Source organism: Lottia gigantea (genome assembly GCF_000327385.1).
Source record: "Lottia gigantea unplaced genomic scaffold LOTGIsca_62, whole genome shotgun sequence".
NCBI classification, from domain to species: Eukaryota; Metazoa; Mollusca; class Gastropoda; family Lottiidae; genus Lottia; species Lottia gigantea.
The window spans coordinates 548,180-570,426 of record NW_008710115.1 but is presented as its reverse complement, the minus strand read 5'-3'; the positions used below and the strand labels follow the sequence as shown (position 1 = coordinate 570,426).

At 30.0% G+C, this 22,247-nt stretch overlaps 1 protein-coding gene across 1 annotated transcript; it reads left to right on the top strand.

Moving 5' to 3' along the window:
- Positions 1-631: 631 nt before the first annotated feature.
- LOTGIDRAFT_128750 (hypothetical protein) lies at positions 632-21,209 on the top strand (the record flags this gene model as incomplete). Its single annotated transcript, XM_009064375.1, has 23 exons — positions 632-783; positions 1,094-1,197; positions 7,774-7,912; positions 11,597-11,741; positions 12,096-12,231; positions 12,595-12,810; positions 13,166-13,266; positions 13,537-13,669; positions 14,074-14,235; positions 14,892-15,015; positions 15,470-15,648; positions 15,981-16,213; positions 16,602-16,783; positions 17,176-17,286; positions 17,543-17,765; positions 18,067-18,165; positions 18,299-18,364; positions 18,702-18,788; positions 18,950-19,065; positions 19,382-19,498; positions 19,761-19,918; positions 20,286-20,504; positions 20,785-21,209. Coding segments are annotated over 23 exons (3,627 nt in total), but the record flags the coding sequence as incomplete, so codon positions are not given.
- Between the last annotated feature and the right edge of the window lie 1,038 nt (positions 21,210-22,247).

Below are 22,247 nucleotides of genomic sequence, written 5' to 3'. Positions count from 1 at the left end.
GGAATTGGGCTGATGTACATGGAGTGAGCAATGAGGAAAATTTGTAAGGAGAGCAGGATTAGCCTACTCCGTTCTGATTTCTAACTGTCACAGGAATTTTGATATGGATCCTTAACGTGCGTTACTTTGAGCACATAGGACCTTATCGTGTCAAATAACTAAAAGAAGTCTTTAGCATGTCAACCCCTCCGATTGGACAAATTTTAATCTGTTCACCATTACTCATGCAATATGGCATCTTAAAAAAAAATATTGTATTATATTTCATTTATTTTTCAGGCAATTTATGATTCTTTACCATATTCAACTGAAGAAACAAACCTGAAATCTAAATTAGACAAGGTAAATATTCTTTTTATTATAACTTTCTGATTTACTTGAAACCTATTAGTGTTCAACACAAGTTTAGCCTAAAATTGTGACAAGTCGTAATTGACAACACTTTTATTTTGCTGATTCTGTTTCAAAGTGAATGTACAACTATTCATTTGTGCTGATATCTTTTCCTACCTGTGTTAAGCTGTAGTCTGATTCGAAACCAAACTTCTGTCATCTTCGTAGTTATGTAGTTTTCTTCAATGAGCTTTTGACACTGTAATTCCAGTGTAAGTGAACATTTTTTTTTTTGTTTCAGATAACAAAACGTTTACAATCAAGATTAAGAAGTTATCTTCAAGTTCTAAGAACTAATAAAATTACTGTTGAAAATTTATATAAATTTCATGTGAAACAACCTATAACAAGAAAACATGATTGTTGTGGTATTCAAATGAAAGAATTCAAGTAAGTTGAATATTATGATATTCACAGTTGTTAGGGTCCAGACCACGTATTCTTGAAATTATCACAGCGCTAAGATGTCCTATTTTCTAACACTGTTTCTAGGTTAAAATTTTTGAAATATTGTCCCCTAAACAATTACCAAATTGTACTTGAGTTCTAAAATCAAACTTAATTTTTAACCAAAATAGTACATTTCCAATATTTACAAGTAGTACCATCTTTTGGTCACAACAAAAAATTGATGAAATTTAAAAATTAATATTTCTGGAAGAATATTCCTTTAAATATGTAACCTTATGTATTGTAGAAGTGAGAATGAATATGGATGTAGAATATCACGTCATACTAGCTGTGATTTAATACCACCTAGTACTCCTAAAGGATCTTTTAATCCAGGCAGAAATCTCACTGAAGGTAAGCTTTCACTTACTCTAGATACTAAATTATACTTTTTTGCCATTATCAGAATGCTATAGAGTTTTTATTCCATAGAGTGCTGTAACTCTATAGGGTAGGTAATTCCCTTATCTCTAACCTTTATCAATAAAAATACATGCTTACCATCCTTATTTTGCCATAATTTCTGACAGACAAGGAGGCATTTGGGGAGGCAAAGCCCTCCTCTAATTCGCTTAAGTACTGTGTTGGCTCCAGGCCTGTATAACACTATACTGTTTAGTATAACATGCAGTAAAATTCAACCTTTACATCATTATAATAAAACTTCTGTCATCCTTCCTCTTATGTTTTGAATTCATGTGAAGTGTTTTTTTTAATTATCACTCAAGAACATTTGAAATATATTGTGGCCCCAAACATTCTTTTTGGTTCTGTATTTTGATGGCATTTCACAATTTACAATTTGTTTCTTATTTCATGTAAACTTCTACCATTTTGTCAATAAGACTAGACTAGACACTATGATTACATGTAACTTGCTGAAAACAAGGAACTATTTTTTTGAAAGGACAAGGAAATCTGAGGAGTATTTAAATTTTTTTTTATGAAATTCAGATCAAAAGACTTTATAACAAAATGCAGAATCATTCGTCATTGAAAAATAAAAATGTGATCTTGTTCTAAAATCTTTATTGCATTACCAGTATTAATTTAATGTTATTCAATTATTGTTATATATCAGAGAAGTGTTTGAAAAGTTGAAAATGACTATATTTACATTTAATAAACAAACTTACAGGCCAATAATCTACTCTGTATTTAAAGTGATAATCAAATATAAAACAGACTTGAAAGAGAAGGGAGAAAAAAGAGAATAAAACACTGGTCGACCCGTTATTTACTTTTCACGTCTCGGGGTCACTGCATTCACTGTTTATTCTATAGTTCATTTCAGTACTGAATGAGACGAGCTAATCTTCAACTTTATTTCATTTCAAAATCACATTCAATCTTGTAACAAGGACCCTTGAAAAAGTTTTTGAAGCATCTTGCTTTGATTTTGTTTGTAGAAGGAAAATTTATATTTGATTGTAAATCTTTTAAAGTTGATATAATAACTGTTTATTAGACAATTCTATGTTTTTACCATGAGACTATGATTTAAACAGTGATAATAAGAAAGTCTTTATCTAATCCTTTACTCTTCTTAGTCAATATTCACTTTTCTTTACACTTTCTTTTGTAAGATGAAAATAGGGGTAGAGTTATGGAGATATTTTAGGGATGAATGGATGGCAAGTATATCAAAATAAATGATTAAAAAAAAGGTGGGATTGGTTAAATCAATCATAATACGTTTTATGACTTTCCTTTGATTAAATTGAAATTATAAGACAAAAAAATTATATTGTAATCAGCGTGTGAGTCAATTTTCATTGCATTTTTGCTTTGATGTAAGGTTATATGTCAAAAGTCGTAAATACTCAGACCAAATTGTTACGGTAGACATTTTGGGACTCCTATAAGATAATTTGTCTGTGAAGACAAGAACTTGAATGAAGAGTATTTCAGCATAAATGACTACACGCATGAGGTCTGAAGGCCTGAAAACGTGAACAATATGAATTACATTTGATGTTTAAAACCTAAATAACTCATGTGGGATTACCTATGGCCTATTAGAGTTGAAATCTCATTGACTATGGGTTTATGTCTTCTATGTGATAACTTAAAAAACCTACCAGTATCCTTGTATCATATATCTGTACCAAATCTAAAATGTTAAGATTACTGTTTGGAACCTAATCTGGGAAGACCAAAACCTAAAATGATAAGATAAATGTTTGGAACCTAATCTGGGACTACCAAAACCTAAATGACTCATTACATATACCGAAAACTAAAGCTTAAATGACCCATTGGCTTTATATTTTAAACAATACTGGTCTAATAGTCAGTGGGCTGGAAGTAAATATAGTTGAAGAGAAAAGCATGTGGTAACTGTTGGCAAGATTTTACTCTCCAAGATATTAAATTCCATTTTATTGAGCTTTGACTCACTGTTCATTCTTTTACTTGTTTCAAAATGTTAAATAACAATATTTTGGTAAATAAATGTTTGAATGAATACAGAGAGATTCATGAATGCATATTTGATTGGTGAAAAGGTACTGATAAAAAAAACAAGAGAAAAACAAAAATTAACAAAAAAATTGTCCTAGAATCAAAACAATTACTGATGCTAATGAATTTGAAACAATAAAAATCCGTACAAGTAAGACATTTCCACCAATCAGAAATCTTGTCTAAAGAATGGTAAAATCGGGAGTAATAGTTGGATAGAAGTAGATTCCTCCAAAGAGAAGCGCCATCAGGTGTTTGATAAGAGTAAGCATGGCATGCTTTGCACGATTCCTGTCACTTATATTGATCAATGATTTACACATTAATAAAATGGCTGTTTGTAGGAAGACAAAAATGACTGCCATTGCCCATCAAGTTCTATATCAAATATTTTACATGTTTTGAGTTAAGATTGTGTATATTTGAGTATTTAGGAGATATTCTAGCAGTTCTCTGATGTTGTTTACTAAGATTAAAGTCAAAGCTGTAACTTTATTAAATTTTCTGTGGATGTTTGTTTACCTGTAGACTGTCTAAATAACACTGACATCCTAGCAAGGAGACATTAATTACAATGCACTTTTATTTACATCCCCATATTTACTTGTCTCAGGTAATTTACAATTCAAATTACTATGACTTGATGGATAGCTTTCAAATCTGATTTTTAAATTGTAGGTGAGATGATCTATGATGTGGTTGACTCATAATAGATAGACTACCCTTTTTTGCCATTTTTGAATTTTTTTTTTTTAGTTTATTCTCATTTGAATGTCTTTTCTTTGTCATCTTGTCCCATCCTGACCAAAACATTTCTTTGATCCTACAGATGTCATTTTCATGGAGATGTAGCAATTTGTGAGTTGACTGTATTCCTATCATGAATACCTTCTTTCTGAAATGAAAGTGCTTAATTAATTTCAATCTTTCATTCTGAAAAATTGATGCTATGATTTCTTGATTTTATATACGTAGGTTAGCTATGAGACGGCTGTTGATTTGGTCATATATGTTCATTTGTCTGCCAAATATGGCAGACTCAATACAGTTTCCATCAGGCATGAAGCATTTATCTGTGGTGTTCAAAACAATTTTTTTTTTATTAAATTGCAATACTAAACTGTCATTATTTGGTTAATTTTAGCGTCCATATAAAATTGATAAACTGTCCCAAAGATGTGGTCCAAAAAATAATTTAGTTTAAAAACTATGTTAAAGAACTGTGAATGTTGAATATAAAAAAGATATATAATATTAAACATGTGGTATAATAATGAAGTTATATTATAACATAATGTTTGATGTTTATAATCAATTTACTATACTTAATAACATGGTAAATATCAAAACAGTTATCATATTATATACCATATGTAGTTTATAAACTCTTTTGATGTTCATTTAATTAGATAACTTTATACCATCATTAATATTATATTATAGTTTATTTTACATATTATATATATCATGTCGCATACTTCTCTAGGTTATTATAGCTTGTTGCATTTTAAAGGAATAATGCTGAGTAAGTTTTCTAGTCTTAAAATGTGTATCAGGAACTCTAATATAATTTGCTTCTGACACTTGAGAAAAACTTAACCGAAATTTGTACTGAAATAGTGATTATTATTTTTTTGAAATAGCCAACATTTTATTGAACTAAGCAAAATCTTCTATAGAAAGACATTTTTCTGTTCAATACAAAATTTCAAGTGAAACATTTGACTAAGATTTAAGAAATTTGTTTTAATAGTAGTGTTTATCAATATTCAAGAGAATACTTATTTTGTGCAGTAGTTAAACAATGTCAACTATCATATTTAAGGTTAGAAACATTACAACTGTTTATGTATTATTGATTATTTGAGGCAGCCTTTAGGAAAGGACTTTACATACAAAACATACCCTGAAGGACAAATGTATTCTAGAAATAAATAGAAAAGTGAATATCAAAACAAAGAAAACCCAAGTGAGCCATGGTCAATTCTCCTTACAGGAATTGAATCATTCATATTATAGTAATTTGAACTCCTTGTATCTTCTATTTTAAATAGTCTCAGTAAAGCATAAAGCTTATTTCAACAGATTGATCCATGGTCTTGGATCAGGTCTCTAGTCATGGAATCCTAGATGTGTAGGCATTATTAGTAATTTCAACTAATTTTGTTTTCTTATTCAGGGTTCAATTTAAGCAGTATTGCATGACCCCTCTTGTGATCCAATATTTTCTTTGATTAGCCAAAATTAAAATGTACCACGCCAATCTGCGAATCATATCAAATTATATATTTGAAGATTTTCTACTGGAACATTTTACATTGCTACCAAATCTTTAAGAAATGCGAATCAAAATTTAACTGGATTATCCAAAATTGAAATTTGGTGTGATAATTTTTCAATCTAAATTGAACCCCGCCTTGGCTAAGCAAATATCATTACAATAGTCTGAATGTAGAAGATAAGAGGATGATATCTAAATTCTCTCTATCTATAAAAGCTGTACTAGCATTTGAAAGTTTGGTATGCTGACTTGCACATTATTCATGTAACTGTAGTTTGTTGTGCAATAGATGATACAACAAAGAAAAAACCTTTTATAAAGAGATAACCTCATCTGACCCCTTCTGCTATTTATTTTTCTTTCATTATCAACTTCAAACATGCTATTTTCCTTTTAAGCTTGGTATTGATGACATTTTGTTGGGTGTTACACCAAGTTCTAATTGGTTAATCAAATTACATAATTCTCTTTCTCTATTACAATCTTTCTACATTGACTGAGAACTCGAGTTATAACTGGGGAAAATAAAATATCACATTAACACAAACAAACACATTTTTGTGAAAAAGTCATTTAGAGAAAGAATAGAGATAATGAATCTTTTTTCTGCACTATTTATATTTTTTACATTTTAATGTTGTTTTTATCAATCCCACAAATGCGATTATATTATCCAGACAATTTGATAAAATGTTATTCACACATACTCATTGAAAAAAATCAAAATAAGTTAAGACGTTAATATTTTTGACAATTTTCTTGATGAACTTTCACCCTTGAAATATTGTTATAATAGTGGTGGAGAATTATTTTCATTTATAAAATAACTCGAATTGTTCTGCTGCAATGTTCAATTTGCACAGCTGTGAGCTTATAATGTTTTTCCCAATGTTTCAAAGTGAAATGGCACATGAAGGAACTCTGACTGTACAGTTGAAGGTTTATAATTAGCTTAGTTAGAATTTGGGTGTTGGTTACAAAATAAAAACATAAAATCAAAGAATACTTTTTGTGAACAATTATACTTTGAAGTCTTGAATAGTTTTTTTAATCTGTAGCAAAAGTTTGTTTCATCTATGTCAAAGTACTCTTTCAAACATTGAAATTTTATTCAAACTTACAAGAACTGATATCTGTATATTTAGAAAATTAACCATTGTCAGAATTGGTGTCAGCTGGAATTGAAGACTTCACATAATGTGCCAGGAGAACTCTTTTTAACTGCCCAGGGATCTCGCTCTAGATTTGCTGGATTTGTAAGAGTTGTTCTCAGAGTAACAGTAATTCATATAAAAACAAAGGTTGATGTTATTTTTGGGGAATATTTTTATAGGGTGGCTTATTCTCAAAAACTTGTAAGTTCAAATCCAGATTCGAAGAAATACAGTAATCTGATTGGATAATAAAACTGAACTTATGATTTTAGTGATTGTCTAATCAGATGACTCAAACAATAAAATAATGTAAAGTTTTTGAGAATAAGGCACCAGCCAAGACCAAAGTCCAATGTAAATATTTTTCACAGCAAATTGATGAAATTTATATGTTAATTTTGAGTGATAAATTGTTTATTCTCTACAGTTTACATGTAATATATTAGTTTAACTAGAAATTAGATCTAACTTGTTAATCCTACCAAATGTTAGGTCATCCTTTTACCTCAGGTGCAAAAATAAAGATTTTACAAACTAAGAGCATTATGTTTACATTTCCTCTAGCAAGTAAGAAATGAAGCAACATTTTTCAAGGGTTACTTCTGTTTGAAGTGAATGACATGTACAATATCGAGCCAGCATTCCACTTTTTTTCTCTGTCTTGGCATTCTTTCTGCTACTTTGAACAGTTGTAACGAAGTCTGTGATTTGTTTACAATTAAAATACACATGCCTACAACAACAAGAATTTATTTATCAACTTTTTTTTTTATAGAATAATACTACATCCTTAGACATATTCTTATTCCTGAAAATTACCTAAATTTAATGCGATGCCATCAATTGCCCGATTATTCTGGTAATAAAACTTCAAAAAAATAGAGCAAGATGTTATTGGCCTTGTTGAATTGTGAAGTTTTTTTAATCATCAAGATAGGATTGCTTATTGAAATGATTTCTAAATATTTCCATCTATTAACTTTGTCTTTTGAAAACTCAAATTTCACAACAATGCTTCTTTTTGTATTTCAGTATGGAGAAGTAATGTACAGTATTTTTCAACTTTAAAATGGCAGTATTTTATCTCAGCAGAAGGAATACATAGTGAATATCCTGCTAATGGTTTCCGCTGGTCACAAGATTGTCATAATGTCCATGACACAAGACACAGGTCAGTAACTCTTTAACCTTAAAGTAATTGAAACAAGAATAATTGTAACAAAAAATTGCAGTAAGCTTACTATTGCAAACAAGTAATTAGTGTCCAAAAACTTTATAACCTTACTGTATTAGACAGTATTAGTATTGATGAAGATATAACCAAAATATACCTTAAATATAACTGATGCTTTTAAAATGTCTATTTTATTCAAATTCTACCATACATACATACATACAACATTTGAAATCAATGGTGGCTCACTGACATGGTACAGCCTGGACACATTAATTTCCTTTTCGCTACATAAAGTATATGATCTCTTTCTGTAATACAAATTGGCTTTATACAGACACCATTTCTAATATGAGAGATGTAAAGAAAGAAATATTATGATTATAGCTGACCATGTTTAATAACCTAAGACCAATTTAACTATGAATAAGTAGAGTACGGTAATGGTACTAGTTATAATAAATAGAGACTATCAGTACTAAACTAGCCTGTAAATCAGTGTGTGTTAGATAAGAGTAAATGAAGTTGTCTGTTCAGCTATTGATTAATCAGTATATTGACAGTAGTTTTAACTAGAGAAAGGTGATATTATGTTCAATCTCTTTGATCATTGACTATAGAATCACTTGCGGAAATTCATGCAGAAGGAAAACTGTTATAGCCATTGATTTTTGCTTTCTAAACACAGAAGACTGTTGAGCTGTTGGACAATTTTCAAGTAGATCAACACTGACTAGAGGCATCATAAAACATTTGAACGTTTTTGATGTGCTAATTTCAAATTCCTTTCTAATAACATGAATAAACATTTCCTCTATTCAATCTTGTCTTTATGCCTGAAACTATTTCTTTCATCTTTTCACTGGGTATTTTTTTATCAGTTTTATGTCTGATGAAAAGAGTTGGTGACGTAAATTTAAATTTAATGTACTTAGGCTATCACATAAGATCAAGTCAAACAACAATTGTAATTTGTCTATCACAAACATTTTTTAAATGCATTGTATAAATAAGCTTATAGCGTTATTTTTAATTTTGATAATATATTCAAGTATACACTAGACTAACATGTATATCTATGTGGAGGTTGGTACTAAAGCAATGGGGTGTTTTTTTTCAGGATATTTTAATTTCTGTTATTAGTAAAGAATAAAAAGGGTAGATAACAAATTAACAAATTAGATATAAGCTTAACAAATTTACAAATTTTACTAGTGAAATTTAAAGATTTACAAATTGTACTAGTTAAATTTACAAATTGTACTAGTTAAATTTACAAATTCTTTGCATACAAATATAAAGGTTCATTCACCATAAATGGAGAAAATGAATCAAACAGTCATTGTTATTTGTTGTTCATTACCAAATCTGACTAAACAGTAAATATGATCAATGCAAGTTATTACTGGTATATATTGTGCCTTGAACAACTTTCTCTTTTGGTGACAGAAATAGTTGTTTGTTGGACAGTGGTATAATAAGGACTCAGTTTTATGGTTTTTTATATCCATTTGATTGAATAAGACATGCTTTCAGATCACCTATAAATTAACAGATCCAAATTATTCCTTTAACAATGAGTTATCAGAAGCAATCATCTTTAATTTTTTGAGGAACAAGTTTGAGTAATAGTTATACTTTACTAGAGGTGGCCAAAAATGAGGTGTCTCTCTAAGGTGAAGGCCAAAGCTTCTTGAGCCAGGGGTCTGGAAGCTGACAGAGGTCCCCCAGAAGCCAACGTAACCAATGTCCCTCCCCAGAAATACACTACTGAGTATAAGGAAGTTAAGTATAAATACCACATAAAGTGTATATTAAAAACAACAGGTGCCTCCTCATATTACTATTTACTATTACTATTAATATTAATCGAGTTGTCTTGTAATCAGAAGGTCAGAATGCATAGTTTTCAGCAAGAAGTCAAATAATGTGAAAGAAGATGTTTTCAAAGTTGGACATATATCCTTAAAATACTAAGCGAGTTGCATAAACAATTCAAAAATGTTCCATTGATTTTCCTAGTCTTTGATGTTTTAAAATCAATTCTCATTTCCTTTCATTTCTACTCCACATTTTGAATATGAAAACTCAATATATTGTTGTATGTAATATAAGTATTGAATATTTGACTGGTTGTATGTATCATTAGAGCTAGTAAATGGAATATAATAATAGTAAAATGTCTAATAATTCATCTAGATGTGAATATCACTATTACCAGTCTTTGATGTGTAATTATACAACATTCTATACTATTTTCTCTTACAATATTCTATGTTACAGTTTAAAGATGGTATTTACCAAGCAATTCTGGTAATAATTTTCCTGAATAGAAATTATTAGCTGTATACACGCCAAAAGTGGTGCCATATTGGCAAACCTTGCCTATTTAGCAATAATTTTAAACTAAGATATAAAATCAATGGTCAATGTGATTTGAAATTTTTGCTGTCTTAAGATCAACATTACATTCTAAATTTTAGTGTTTTGAATTAGTGATGTTTAGAATCAAAAAATAATTTCAATTAATGAAGATTTAAACTTACATTTATAAGCTAATGTAATAGGCTGTAAGACATACAGTTTGAATGGAAATACTGCTAGTTTTGAAACATACCAAATACATACATACAGTGCAGTTGGTGCATACACACACTAATGTAGTAGTAGTTTTCAAAGGTTTAAAAACAAAGTTAAAAGCTTATTGTGTAAATAGTTTGTTACAGGGGCAATGTATTTACAAGTATTTACTTAAAATCATCCCTGTCTACCCTAACATCAAAGTCTTTTACAACCAAGACAACAGGAAAATCTTCTCTTAAAAAGGCAAACAAATAGATTAAGGTGGCTAAGAAAATATTGACGTAAAGACAAACTTGGCTCTTGTACATGTATACCTGAGTTACTTTGTCTTCAGTAGATTTGAAATCATTACACAGCTTTTCAACAAATAATATCTCAACTCTTTTTCTTCTTCTATATTATTGAACAATTGACTAGGTCTAGGCTGTTTGTCTGTAAATACAGATTTTTTGAATACCTCTGTCTTATCTGGAGGAATAAAAAGTCTTTGTTTATTATACAGAATTAGGAGTTAAACTCTAATCTGTTCAACTACCACAGACATCACTTTCTATCATTATAACACACAGTTCTCAAATATACCTATAGGATTTAATACTATCAGTAAACAATATATTAACAATGTACTTGATACTTCAGTTCCTGTTTTATTTTACCTTTTTTTTTTTAAAATCATTTAAACAAAGCCTTGAGGGTTGCATTAAGCATTTTCTTGAATACAGCTGTCACTTTTCATATGACTGATTTGTCACATAATATGTTTCTAATCTTATTGTGTCTTGGTATTTGATAAATTACATTAAACTCAACCAGGTTGATCTGCCCCTGTTTTTAAAAAAAATTTGAGGGCCAATATCTGCCATAAGTAGGTTTTTCTGTATATAGAAAAATGTAAGTGTAAATTCCAGACATCTGATCTGACAATATTTTATCCAAAGATTTTTTCACGAAACAGAGGCATGAAATCCAAATTTTTTGAACAAAAGTGCCATTGACTCGGCTTTACCAATAATGGATGCAGGTTATTTTAATGAATATATTGTCAACAGACATCTATCCTTCTCAAGTTATTTATTAAATTTGATTCTTCTATTTCAGAGATGTATTTCTATCTACAATACAGCCTCAGAGAAAGAATGTTGTAATTATGATGGACCATGGTAATTCTATGAGTAAAAATCAACTACATACAGCTAAAGCTATTGCTAAACATTTACTGGGTTCATTTTCCAAAAATGATAGAGTAAGTCATCCATTTTCTATCTGCTGCACAACTCACACTCAAATATATATGTTGATTAACTTAATTAGTAGGTACTTAACCATTTATCTGGAGAACTTTGGCAATGCCCAAGGAAGACTGGTCCGTGTTATCTGCAGAACTCTGGTAATTCTCAAGGAAGATGGTCTTTGTTATCTTGAAAACTTTGGCAATGCCCTATCAAGATTGGTCAAATCAACCTCCCAAAATGGCGCTTCCGTCCCTTTTAAGAAGTGTGCTTATTCTATTGTCTTGTGTTTTTGAATAATCCTCACTTCTAAATGTCATTCAAATCTTATGTAAGTAAATGATGTATTTAATTTTTGATAATTATAGATTGGTATGATTGGTCTATCATCAAAACCTACCTATCCTAGATCTGATGCTTGTTTAACTAATTCTTTAGTACCAGCAACATTTGAGACCAGATCGTTCTTCAGTAAATTTGTAGATGATTTGAGTAAAGTTAACAGTAAGTGATGGCTATTTCTAAATTTGTATTTAAAAATAACTATTTTGAAGTATTCTGCAGATATCTAGAATTTTAAGACAAGAGTTACTTTGTAATTTCTTACAACAAATTTGCAAACATTTAGCATCTTTTGGGTTGTGAATTATTAATGAATCTCCCTTTAAAAGAATTGGGACATATTTATGATAAGAAAAATTTGACTGACAACCTTTCAGGTTGTATTTGGTAATAATTTGAAAATAAATGCCACCTTAAATGTCAATAATCAAAGTATATGTAGGGCAAAAGAAATGTCATGAAGTTATTATGCACTCATGTTAGGTATAAACTTGTATATATCAGGCATAAACTTATATATTTCAGGTACAACAAATCATTCATTAGGATTTGAAACAGCATTTAAGATGGTACAGAATGCTTTAAGAGAGAATGGTTATACAGAACATGCTATGATATTATATATTAGTCGTGGTTTATTGTCCTCTCTAACACAAGCCGGGGAAGTTATGAAGATTATATCTATACAGAATGCTAGAACAGGAAATAAAGTTATTATCAATACATATGCTGTAATAGATGGTTAGTATATTGCTATGTTTATGTTAAAAATCAATAACTAGCTATAGTCATTAATAAATACAAGCAAATACTAGAAATGAAATGAAAACAAACCTCAAGATTTTCTCAAATTAACTGCATAAATCATCACTGCACAGTTTTTTATATATTTTCTCTATAAAGATAATTTGGATTATGAATTTCAATTGGAATAATGACATTTGATTCTAGAAGTTTCTGGAAAATATTGCTAATAAGCCTCGGTTGAGCGATTTGAAATCACAGATTGTTAAGAGTATGGACAAATGGATAAATACAATTCTTAGTTACCCTTTTTATCGTAGCAAATTTTAAATTTCTAACAATTATTTTGTAGATGGTAAACCTATTATGTATGAGAAGACATTTTTACAGAATGTAGCTTATCAAAATTATCCTGTTTATAATGTTAATTATACATTAAGAATACCAGTTATAGTAAGTTTTCTTTTCTACTATTATTGGTATCCAATTGATAAACTTTCAAGTTTGAGAAATTGGAACAACGTTAATTTCCTACTTTTCTGCACTTAGTTGTCAGAACTGAATGAAAAGTAAAATCTAAAAATAGGCAAATTGTTGAAGTTTCTCTTGCAATATTCCCATTATTGCACATTGTATACCTATCTTCATTGAATTGAAGGTGAAAGAGAGTACAAGTCCTGTATGTGTTTATATGAATAGTGATAATATGTGATTTTATTGTAGCGTGGTATGATGATGGCTATCAATTCAACTACTGATCTAAGTTCAAGTGTAGGAAGATTTTATTTACCATTAAATAATACATCAGATGAAAGTCCTGTATTCTCATTACCTTATATAGATGAAGCAGACAGATGTAAGTACATTTGAACACAATTTCTGATGAATAATGAAAAATAGTCATAAATGGCATCTTAATAGAAATATGTATATCAAGGGACAAAAGGCCACACTGAAAGTAATTGAACTAGATATTTGTTATATGAAATTGTTTTAATATTATTATATTCTTACTTAGCTTGAGCTTTCTTTCTGTAAGTAAGATTTTGGATCACTGAATAGAACAACTTGTGTTCTCTATAGTTTCTTTTCTTTTCAAATTTACGACATTTCATTATCATAATTCATTAGGGAGGCAGGGCATGCTGTCCCTCTGCAACTGAGTTTGTCAACTCAACATCTCTTTAGAGAGTGCACATAGTTATGTTTATTGGAGAAATTTATTATTACTAATTGAAATGATCTATTTATTGATTTCAGCACTAGTATTAACATTGAGTCAACCCTGTTTTCATAAATATAAAGAGAAATCTAAATTAATTGGTATGGTGGGTGTTGATTTACATGTAGAAGATATAGTACAAGATGTTACTTATTATAATCAAGATGGTCAATCATATAGCTTTATTGTTACTGTTGATGGTACGTATAACTTTTTACACATTTCAATCATGATTTTGCAATAACTTTGAATTGTGATCTTGGAGAACCATTGAATCGTGATCTTAGAATAACTTTGAAGCACGATCTTGGATTAACTTTGACTAACGATAGTAGATTTACTTTGAATCTTGATCTTACAATTTCTTTGAATCATGATCTTACAATTTCTTTGAATCATGATCTTGGATTTACTTTAAATCATGATCTTGGATTTACTTTAAATCATGATCTTACAATAACTTTGAATCACAATCTTAGAATAACTTTGAAAAATGCTCTTAGACTAAATTTGAATCATGATCTTACAATAACTTTGAATCAACTTTGAATCATGATCTTAGAATGACTTTGAATCATGAACTTGGATTAATTTTGAACAATGAACTTACAATAACTTTGAATCATGATCTTAGAATGACTTTGAATAAATGATCTTAGATTAACTTTGAATCATGATCTTGGATTAACTTTGAATCATGATCTTACAATGACTTGAATAAATGATCTTAGATAAACTTACTGAATTTCAACCATAAAATTATACTCTGATTTACTTGTAAATAGCATGATTTATCGTCAAATGGAGTCATTGGTGCTTCAATGTCAGACATTAACCATACTTCCTTTCCTTACAGGTTTTACCATCATGCATCCATCATTCTCTAGACCTATTAGAACTAACATACAACCTATGCATACAGATATCCGTCATTTTGAGAATGTTAATGGCTTTGAATTAATTAGAAGAAGTATTCTGAGGTATGTAGTTTTTACAGAGACAAGAGCAAGACAGAATCACAGAATCTTGTGATTGTAATATACGTTTTTTTCCTTTTCTTAAACACACATTCTGAATTCTAAAATCCTGAAGCTGTCTACTGTAAGATTCAGTCTAGCACGTGTTGACAAATTATACCCTGAGATATGTTTTCCTTTATAATTCAGATATGATATTGAGCAAATTACAGACTTTTGTATGCTGAACATTGATTCATTACAAAATTCTTTTGTGTAAACTATTGTTTTGGTTTTGATTTCAGAACCATTTGTTTGAGAAAGAATGTTTTGAGTCATGTGCGTTTAATAAAAATAAAAATCTGTTGTTTGGGTCTGGCTTTAGGTCTCCATATAAAATATAAAGCTCCAAAGGTCAGTATCTTTTGATACTGGGTATATTTCAAATATATTTATGTGAATTATTTATCTATTTCAGTTTGGAAGAAGGGGAGTCTACATTATTATTAGATTCTAATAATTCCTCAGTTTCTCCAGAACATTCTACACCTCATTTCTATGCTAAATATATGTGGAGAAAAGTTGATAATGCACCTTATATTGTCGTTTTAAAAGTCTTAATAGAAATTAAGAAAACTAGAGAAATTAGAAACATAGGTAAGACTATCTTTGGATGAATTGCTTTTTAAAAATATGCTTGTATCAGATAAGACCCTTCGCAATAAGTGCTGCATCAGACACGTAAGCTTATTCTGAAAACAAAATCTCCATGTGGTATTATCCCAAAATTTGTACTCCCCAAACTTCTGTATTCCAATATTACTACAACTATCAGGATACAAGTTGTGCATGTTAAAGATTCTGTATCAGTTAAAAATCAAATTTGTAGATGGTTGCAGCTGTTGTCATTGCAAAATTTCCCTCATTGCATACTGCAGTACACTGACTATGGTAATCATATATATTGTAAATGCAATTGTATATTTCAGTGTCAAATCAACCTGATTTAGTGTATCACAGATTAGATTTATTACCAAGGGATAAGATGTGTCTACATTTAAAACAATTATCAACATTAGATACCAGTACTATCTTTCTCTCAGCTAATAGTTTTGAAAATCCTTTTGAACATTTGAGTGAAGAAGAAACTAAGAGAATAGTACAGATTTATTTAACATATCTTAAAGATGATACTATGATGATATCTAATCCTGGTCTAAAGGTTAGTTTGTAGTTTTAAACTTTATTGGAATCTACTTTGTTAAAAGACCTTAATGCATTGTGTTGGATATGGTATATTTGTTAAATCTTTGGAGCTCAACTACGTATTTTGAAGCAATGGATTTACTTTTATCAACTCAATTGAGTGTCTTTTGTATAAAATAAAAAGAAAATAGGCAAATCGATGACTTCTCTCTGTAGTTCAGTGTATTGGTTCATAAACTAAGGAAATTTACCTCTAAGTTTTATGATTGATATGTGTAAATAGACAAATATTTTAAGATCTTCTCTCACACAAATATCATTTTTTACAGCTTTGACTGTTCTTGGGTAAGGTTTTCTTGGTAGTGATTTCGAAGTCAAATTTATATTGTATTATTGATTTAAAGGATAAAGTAAGAAATGATGTAGCTGCTAGTACTAGAATTAATGAAGAATGGATAAGAAGATATAAAGCTAGTACATTAAAAGATTATATTATAAGAAGATATGTGGCGACACCTAGTGGAGTTAGTAGAATGTATCCTGGTACACAACTTGGTAAATCATTTGATCCTACCAAGAGAAGCTGGTAAGTTTAAAACTATATTCATTGGAAATGCAATGTAGATTTACATCCTACTATTCTGCCTTCATTGTTTTATCTGAATTGTTGTCATATGTACACAAAATACCTTTATATACCTAAAACCTTATGATTGATGTCAAACAAAAATAGAAACAGAAAACTACAACCTCCAGCATCCAAATTTTTTATTATTAGAAAATCATTATTATCACTTCATTATGTAGATTTTCACCCCAGCCTGTGCTTTCGTAGTTTAAATTATATATTGTTGTTACAACCACTCTTACTAATATTGATGGTCTGTATAAGTTCAACACTGATATACTACCTATGGTATCTATTGCATATCCTAAAATTACCCACTCTCATTAACGAAATTGTATTTCTTCTTTTAGGTTTTCTAGAGCATTAGAATTTCCTGGTCATGTGACATTAACGGCACCATATTTAGATGTTGGTGGTGCTGGTTATATTGTTACTATTAGTCATACTATATTTGAGGGAAAGTAAGTCAGAAAATAAATTACACCACAAAACTGTTTGTTAGAATTTAGGAATACATATTTGCAATGTTTTTATTGTAAATTTCTTTGATTTTTTGGGTCAAATTCTTATATTCAAAATGTTTTTGTATAAAAGTATAACATTGGAAATCTGGTATCTAGCCCAATAACTTACAAAAATGTAGAAATATGCTTCTTTGGTTCTGTAAATGCCTCCGAACACAGAATTATATTGTTACATTGTGTTTTTGTAATTCAGACCAGCAGCGTTACATAGTCCAGCTGATAGAGTAGCTGCTGTAATGGGTATGGATATAACTATGGGATATTTCCATAAACTATTATTAGAAAGTATTAAAGGGTGTAATCAGCCTACTGTTAGATGTTTTTTGATGGATGATAAGGGATATTTAATAGCTCATCCAGCTTTTATTGATCCTAATGGTAAAGGTCCTGTAGAACAACAACATATCACACATAAGGTGAGTTATATATTGCATTGTGTGTTCAAATTTGTGAAAACTAAAAGCAAATTCTAGAGAAATGAGTCTCTTAACTTGTCTGAAAGTTTTAACTTAAAGTATCTTGACATTAATTTAAGAATGCCAAAACTAGTTACTATTTTTGCAGAAACATTTTAATGTTATGTTTCTTGATTTTTTTAAGGTGTTCATATATGAAAATTTTACAGTTCATGTACCGTAAATGTAATGTAATGTAAAGTGTACAGCCCATTACAATGGAATTAAAATGGCTCTTATAAATTGTTGTTATTTTCTTCAGGAACCGCTAGTAGCTAATGATATATTAAACCATAGAGGATTTGTACAGAAAAAACTATGTAATAGATACAATGATAGAACAGTACAGAGATATTATAAGGTAATTTCTTCATATAAACATAGTATTACATGTCCAATTTATAAAGATTGATTGAATCAAAGTAGAATTTAGCATGTATTATTTATAGTTACCTTTCTTATACAAATTGATATTTAATATTTTTTAATTACAGTTTAACACCAGTCTAGAAGGTATTCTGACTAATTTGGTACATGGTGAACATTGTGCCAGATATCAGGTAAGATTCTTTCTTTATAAGATAATGACCAAGGACAGTTATGAATACATGAAAGTGAAGCCTGAGGGTACTTGCACCAACTATGCCTTTAGAGGGAAGAAATGTACCTCAAGTCTTGTACTTTAAATTAAAAACCTGCCCTCAAGGATAGCTTATTAATTAATTTGAATCTACCTGCAAATAGATTTGGTGCCATAAGCTTGTAATATTTCGTATTATTTACAATTCCATACTGAATACTTTTGATAATTTTATGTGTGGAGAATCTATTGGAGGTTAAAATCTGATGGTTTTATTTTATTGCTGTATTCAATAACTGTTAAAAAACGTTTTTCAGATCACCTATATACCTGGTACTAATGCATTCTTGGGTATAGTTAATCATACTTGTGAAACAGCTACTGCTTTCTGTCCCTGTAGTATGGTAAGCCTTTATTTTTCTTTGGTTTCTTGGGTAGTTCAGAATTTAACACATTGCTTCATTACAGAGCAACTGTCCAACTGTCCTGCTGAAACATGTTTTAATAGCATGAGATATAAACTTGATATATCCATCAAGATAAATAACATATTGATATATTCTAGGTTGATAGACTATGTTTAAACTGTCACAGAATGGAACAGAGTGAATGTGAATGTCCTTGTGAATGTCCACTAGAAATGGATCTTTGTACTGGTGAACTCCTTGATGAAGAAGACTTGTAAGCATAATTTTTTTTATTTTGGCATATTCAGCAGATTAGCTTAAACCCCTTGAAATCAAGTCCAAAAGTTTATTTAGTTTCGTAGTCATGGTACATTTTTAACTTTGATAATTGTCACTAGTTGGTAAGCTTACTCATCAACTCAATGATTGAATCCTTTTCAGAGAAAAACAGATAACAAATGTTTTGGCATTGATTTAGATGAAACACACAATACTGTACACTGTAGTACACACAGGCCAATAATGAGTTATATTTCAATAAAATAACATTTATCAATATAAATTATTTCTAAATTATATATTTATTACAGAAATGCTAGTTGTGATAGAAACCCAGAAGAAGAACATATAGTAATGGTGAATGCTAGTTTAACATCTAAATTACAACAATGTTATCAACCTAACTGTGAAGAAAGGAAAACTAAAAAGTAAGTTTGGTTTCTTTCTCATAGTGCAGAATAACTTCATTAGCAAATCCCTAACTCCTTTTGTTTATCATTTCATATTGTGATATTGCAGTCTTTGTGTGTCTAAATATCTATCTTCTATATTCATTTATATTCTTCATTAAGTGTCATTTAAGCATACATTGTCATGTCAAAATGGTGTCCAACTGGCTGTCTGAAAAAATCTAGAAGATCATTATAGGTGTTGGTTCTAAATACTGTAAGAGTATACTCTATATTATAGTGATTGTATGGGAGTTATTGACTGTGAATGGTGTCAAGTACAGTTAGATGGTAAAACAACTATTAATAAACCATATTGTGCTAATCAAAGAGTATGTTTTGGTGGTGTAGTTGGTGCTCATACACCATATGGTGATGAAATAGCTGGTATGTATCTTTGTATTTTGTATTATTTATAAGATGAGGTTAGTAATGTTGTTCTTCAAACCTGTAGGTGTGATAAAGGTGAAAAAATGAGTCAAGCCGTCTTATTTCATTTTTGGGAAGAATAAATAGTAATCGAACAACACAAGTTACACTTGTTTATGAAAAAGAAAGATATATAAGACAACAAGCTTTGACAAGTCATAATAACAATATTTAGCCAAACCAAGATATTCTAAAACCTGTAGCATGATATGAAAGTGTAAGGTTACTTTTTTTGAAACGTTTCGCCCACTTACCGGTATTAAATTTCTAGATAGTACAGAATTGATTTTTCTTATTCCAGCTAATGTAATGGCACAACATCTTGAACCTCCAACAGTAAAGAGTACACCAGTAGGTCCTGTAGCAGGTGGTATTATGGGATGTTTTCTGATATTAGCATTAGGTGTCTATTGTTATAGACATCATGTACATCGTAATACACATCAATATATTAGTTCTATGCCTGATGGTAATAATAGAATGAGTCATTATTATAATGAACCAGAAGATATTGAACCTGCAGATGAACCAAGTTCAGGTAAGCCACTCTTACAATGTTTGAATCATGGAATATAGGTTTACCATGATTTATTTCATTGATTTTCAAATTGTAAACTTCTTAGTAGAAAATAAATAACTACTTTACCTTTTTGGCAAGAGCTCATCTATAGCCATCAACACCTTATTTCAGATATTAAATCTTCATCAGCTACTTTGGAAATTGGTTTACTCCAAAGTAAGCAAAGTAAAAAAACTCACTGACTTGTACTCGTCAAAATTTGTCAAGTCAGAATTGCATAGGGTTTTGTTAAAATGTCTTTTGATTTATCTTTCAGGTCATACTAATTTTGTGTTAGCATCGTTTGAGAATCCAGCTAGTATCTCTCCATATAGAGTTAATACGTCATATCGTAGACCAGCTGGTGGGGACAGTGATCATGGTTATAGTACTATGACACCTCATGAAGATAGTGAACATGCTAGTTTACCGTGTTTAGAACCATTGTTAATAGGTAGAGACCGATATAAACCTACTATACATGGTGTATCTAAAACACCTATATTACCCCCACCTCCTAGTATCTCTAGGAGAAGTAGGAGTCCAACACCTCCACAAACACGTTTATCTACAACATACTCTACAATACCTGAACAAACATGTCTACCTTCAGACTCTAGTGTTACCCCCACTACAACAATTTTAGACACACCTCATAATGTTATAGCTAATGTACAGGTTCATATGGTGGACTCACATTAATATTGTGTTTTATTGTGTTGTGGACTTATTTGCTTGTTAAAACATGTGTTTTAACCTCAAAACTATTTTTATTGTGCTCACAAAACAGTGATTTGAGTGTCTGCTTTTAAAAAAAAAAACAAGGGGAAACAACTCCTCATGTTAGTCAGTTTCTCAGGGAAAAACTTTGCTGACATGTGATGGCAAGAAAACTCACAAATTAATGAAATTGTGTAAATATTGTGATAAAGAAATATTTATTAGAAACAATAAAGACACTTGTAATAAACACACCCTCAACATTGACTTCTGGTGAAGATTGTTGATGAACTGTGCTTTATATTGTGACCTCAGTGCTATTTATATGATGTATAGTTATTTCAAACTAATGGGCATAGATCTAGTTAAGGCTTTTGGTATCAGAATTTTCACAACTTAGTTATATTATACATTTTTTAAGTTGGAGGTTCTACTAGATCAGAGCCATTGTGAATTAAGTTTGTAAAAGGATTCAAGTAGTTGATTATTATTTAGTGCCAAGTGTATAAACAATGTAAATTACAGCAAACAATGTAAGGGGCCGCTTGATTGGTGTGTTCTGCATGTTTGGGATTTATGGAATCAACAGCGTTCAATAAAACAAGTTGGAACTGACTTTAGAACGCATCCAATGTGTGTCACAAAAAATAGTAGGGGCAGACAGAATTCTGACGGAGAAGGAAATAAATTGAAAAATTCTGAATGTGACCTTTCGATTGGGAGTGGAATTGAAACAAGGAATGGGTTCAGAACTCTCCAATCGAGTGCCACCCTATATCTACTACCAACCAATGCATTTATTGTTAAAATATTGTGTATGAAAGACAATAAAGTATAGATAGTGTAGATCACTATACTTATAAAAAGTCTCGTGAAATATCTGACCTCATTTTATTAATATTATATTCTTTTTATATACCTTCCTATGCTTTTATTATTAGAAATACATGTAGTTATATTCTACCATTCTGAATTGCTTACAAATTCCCTCACTAAGATTATGCAGTGACCAATTGCTTA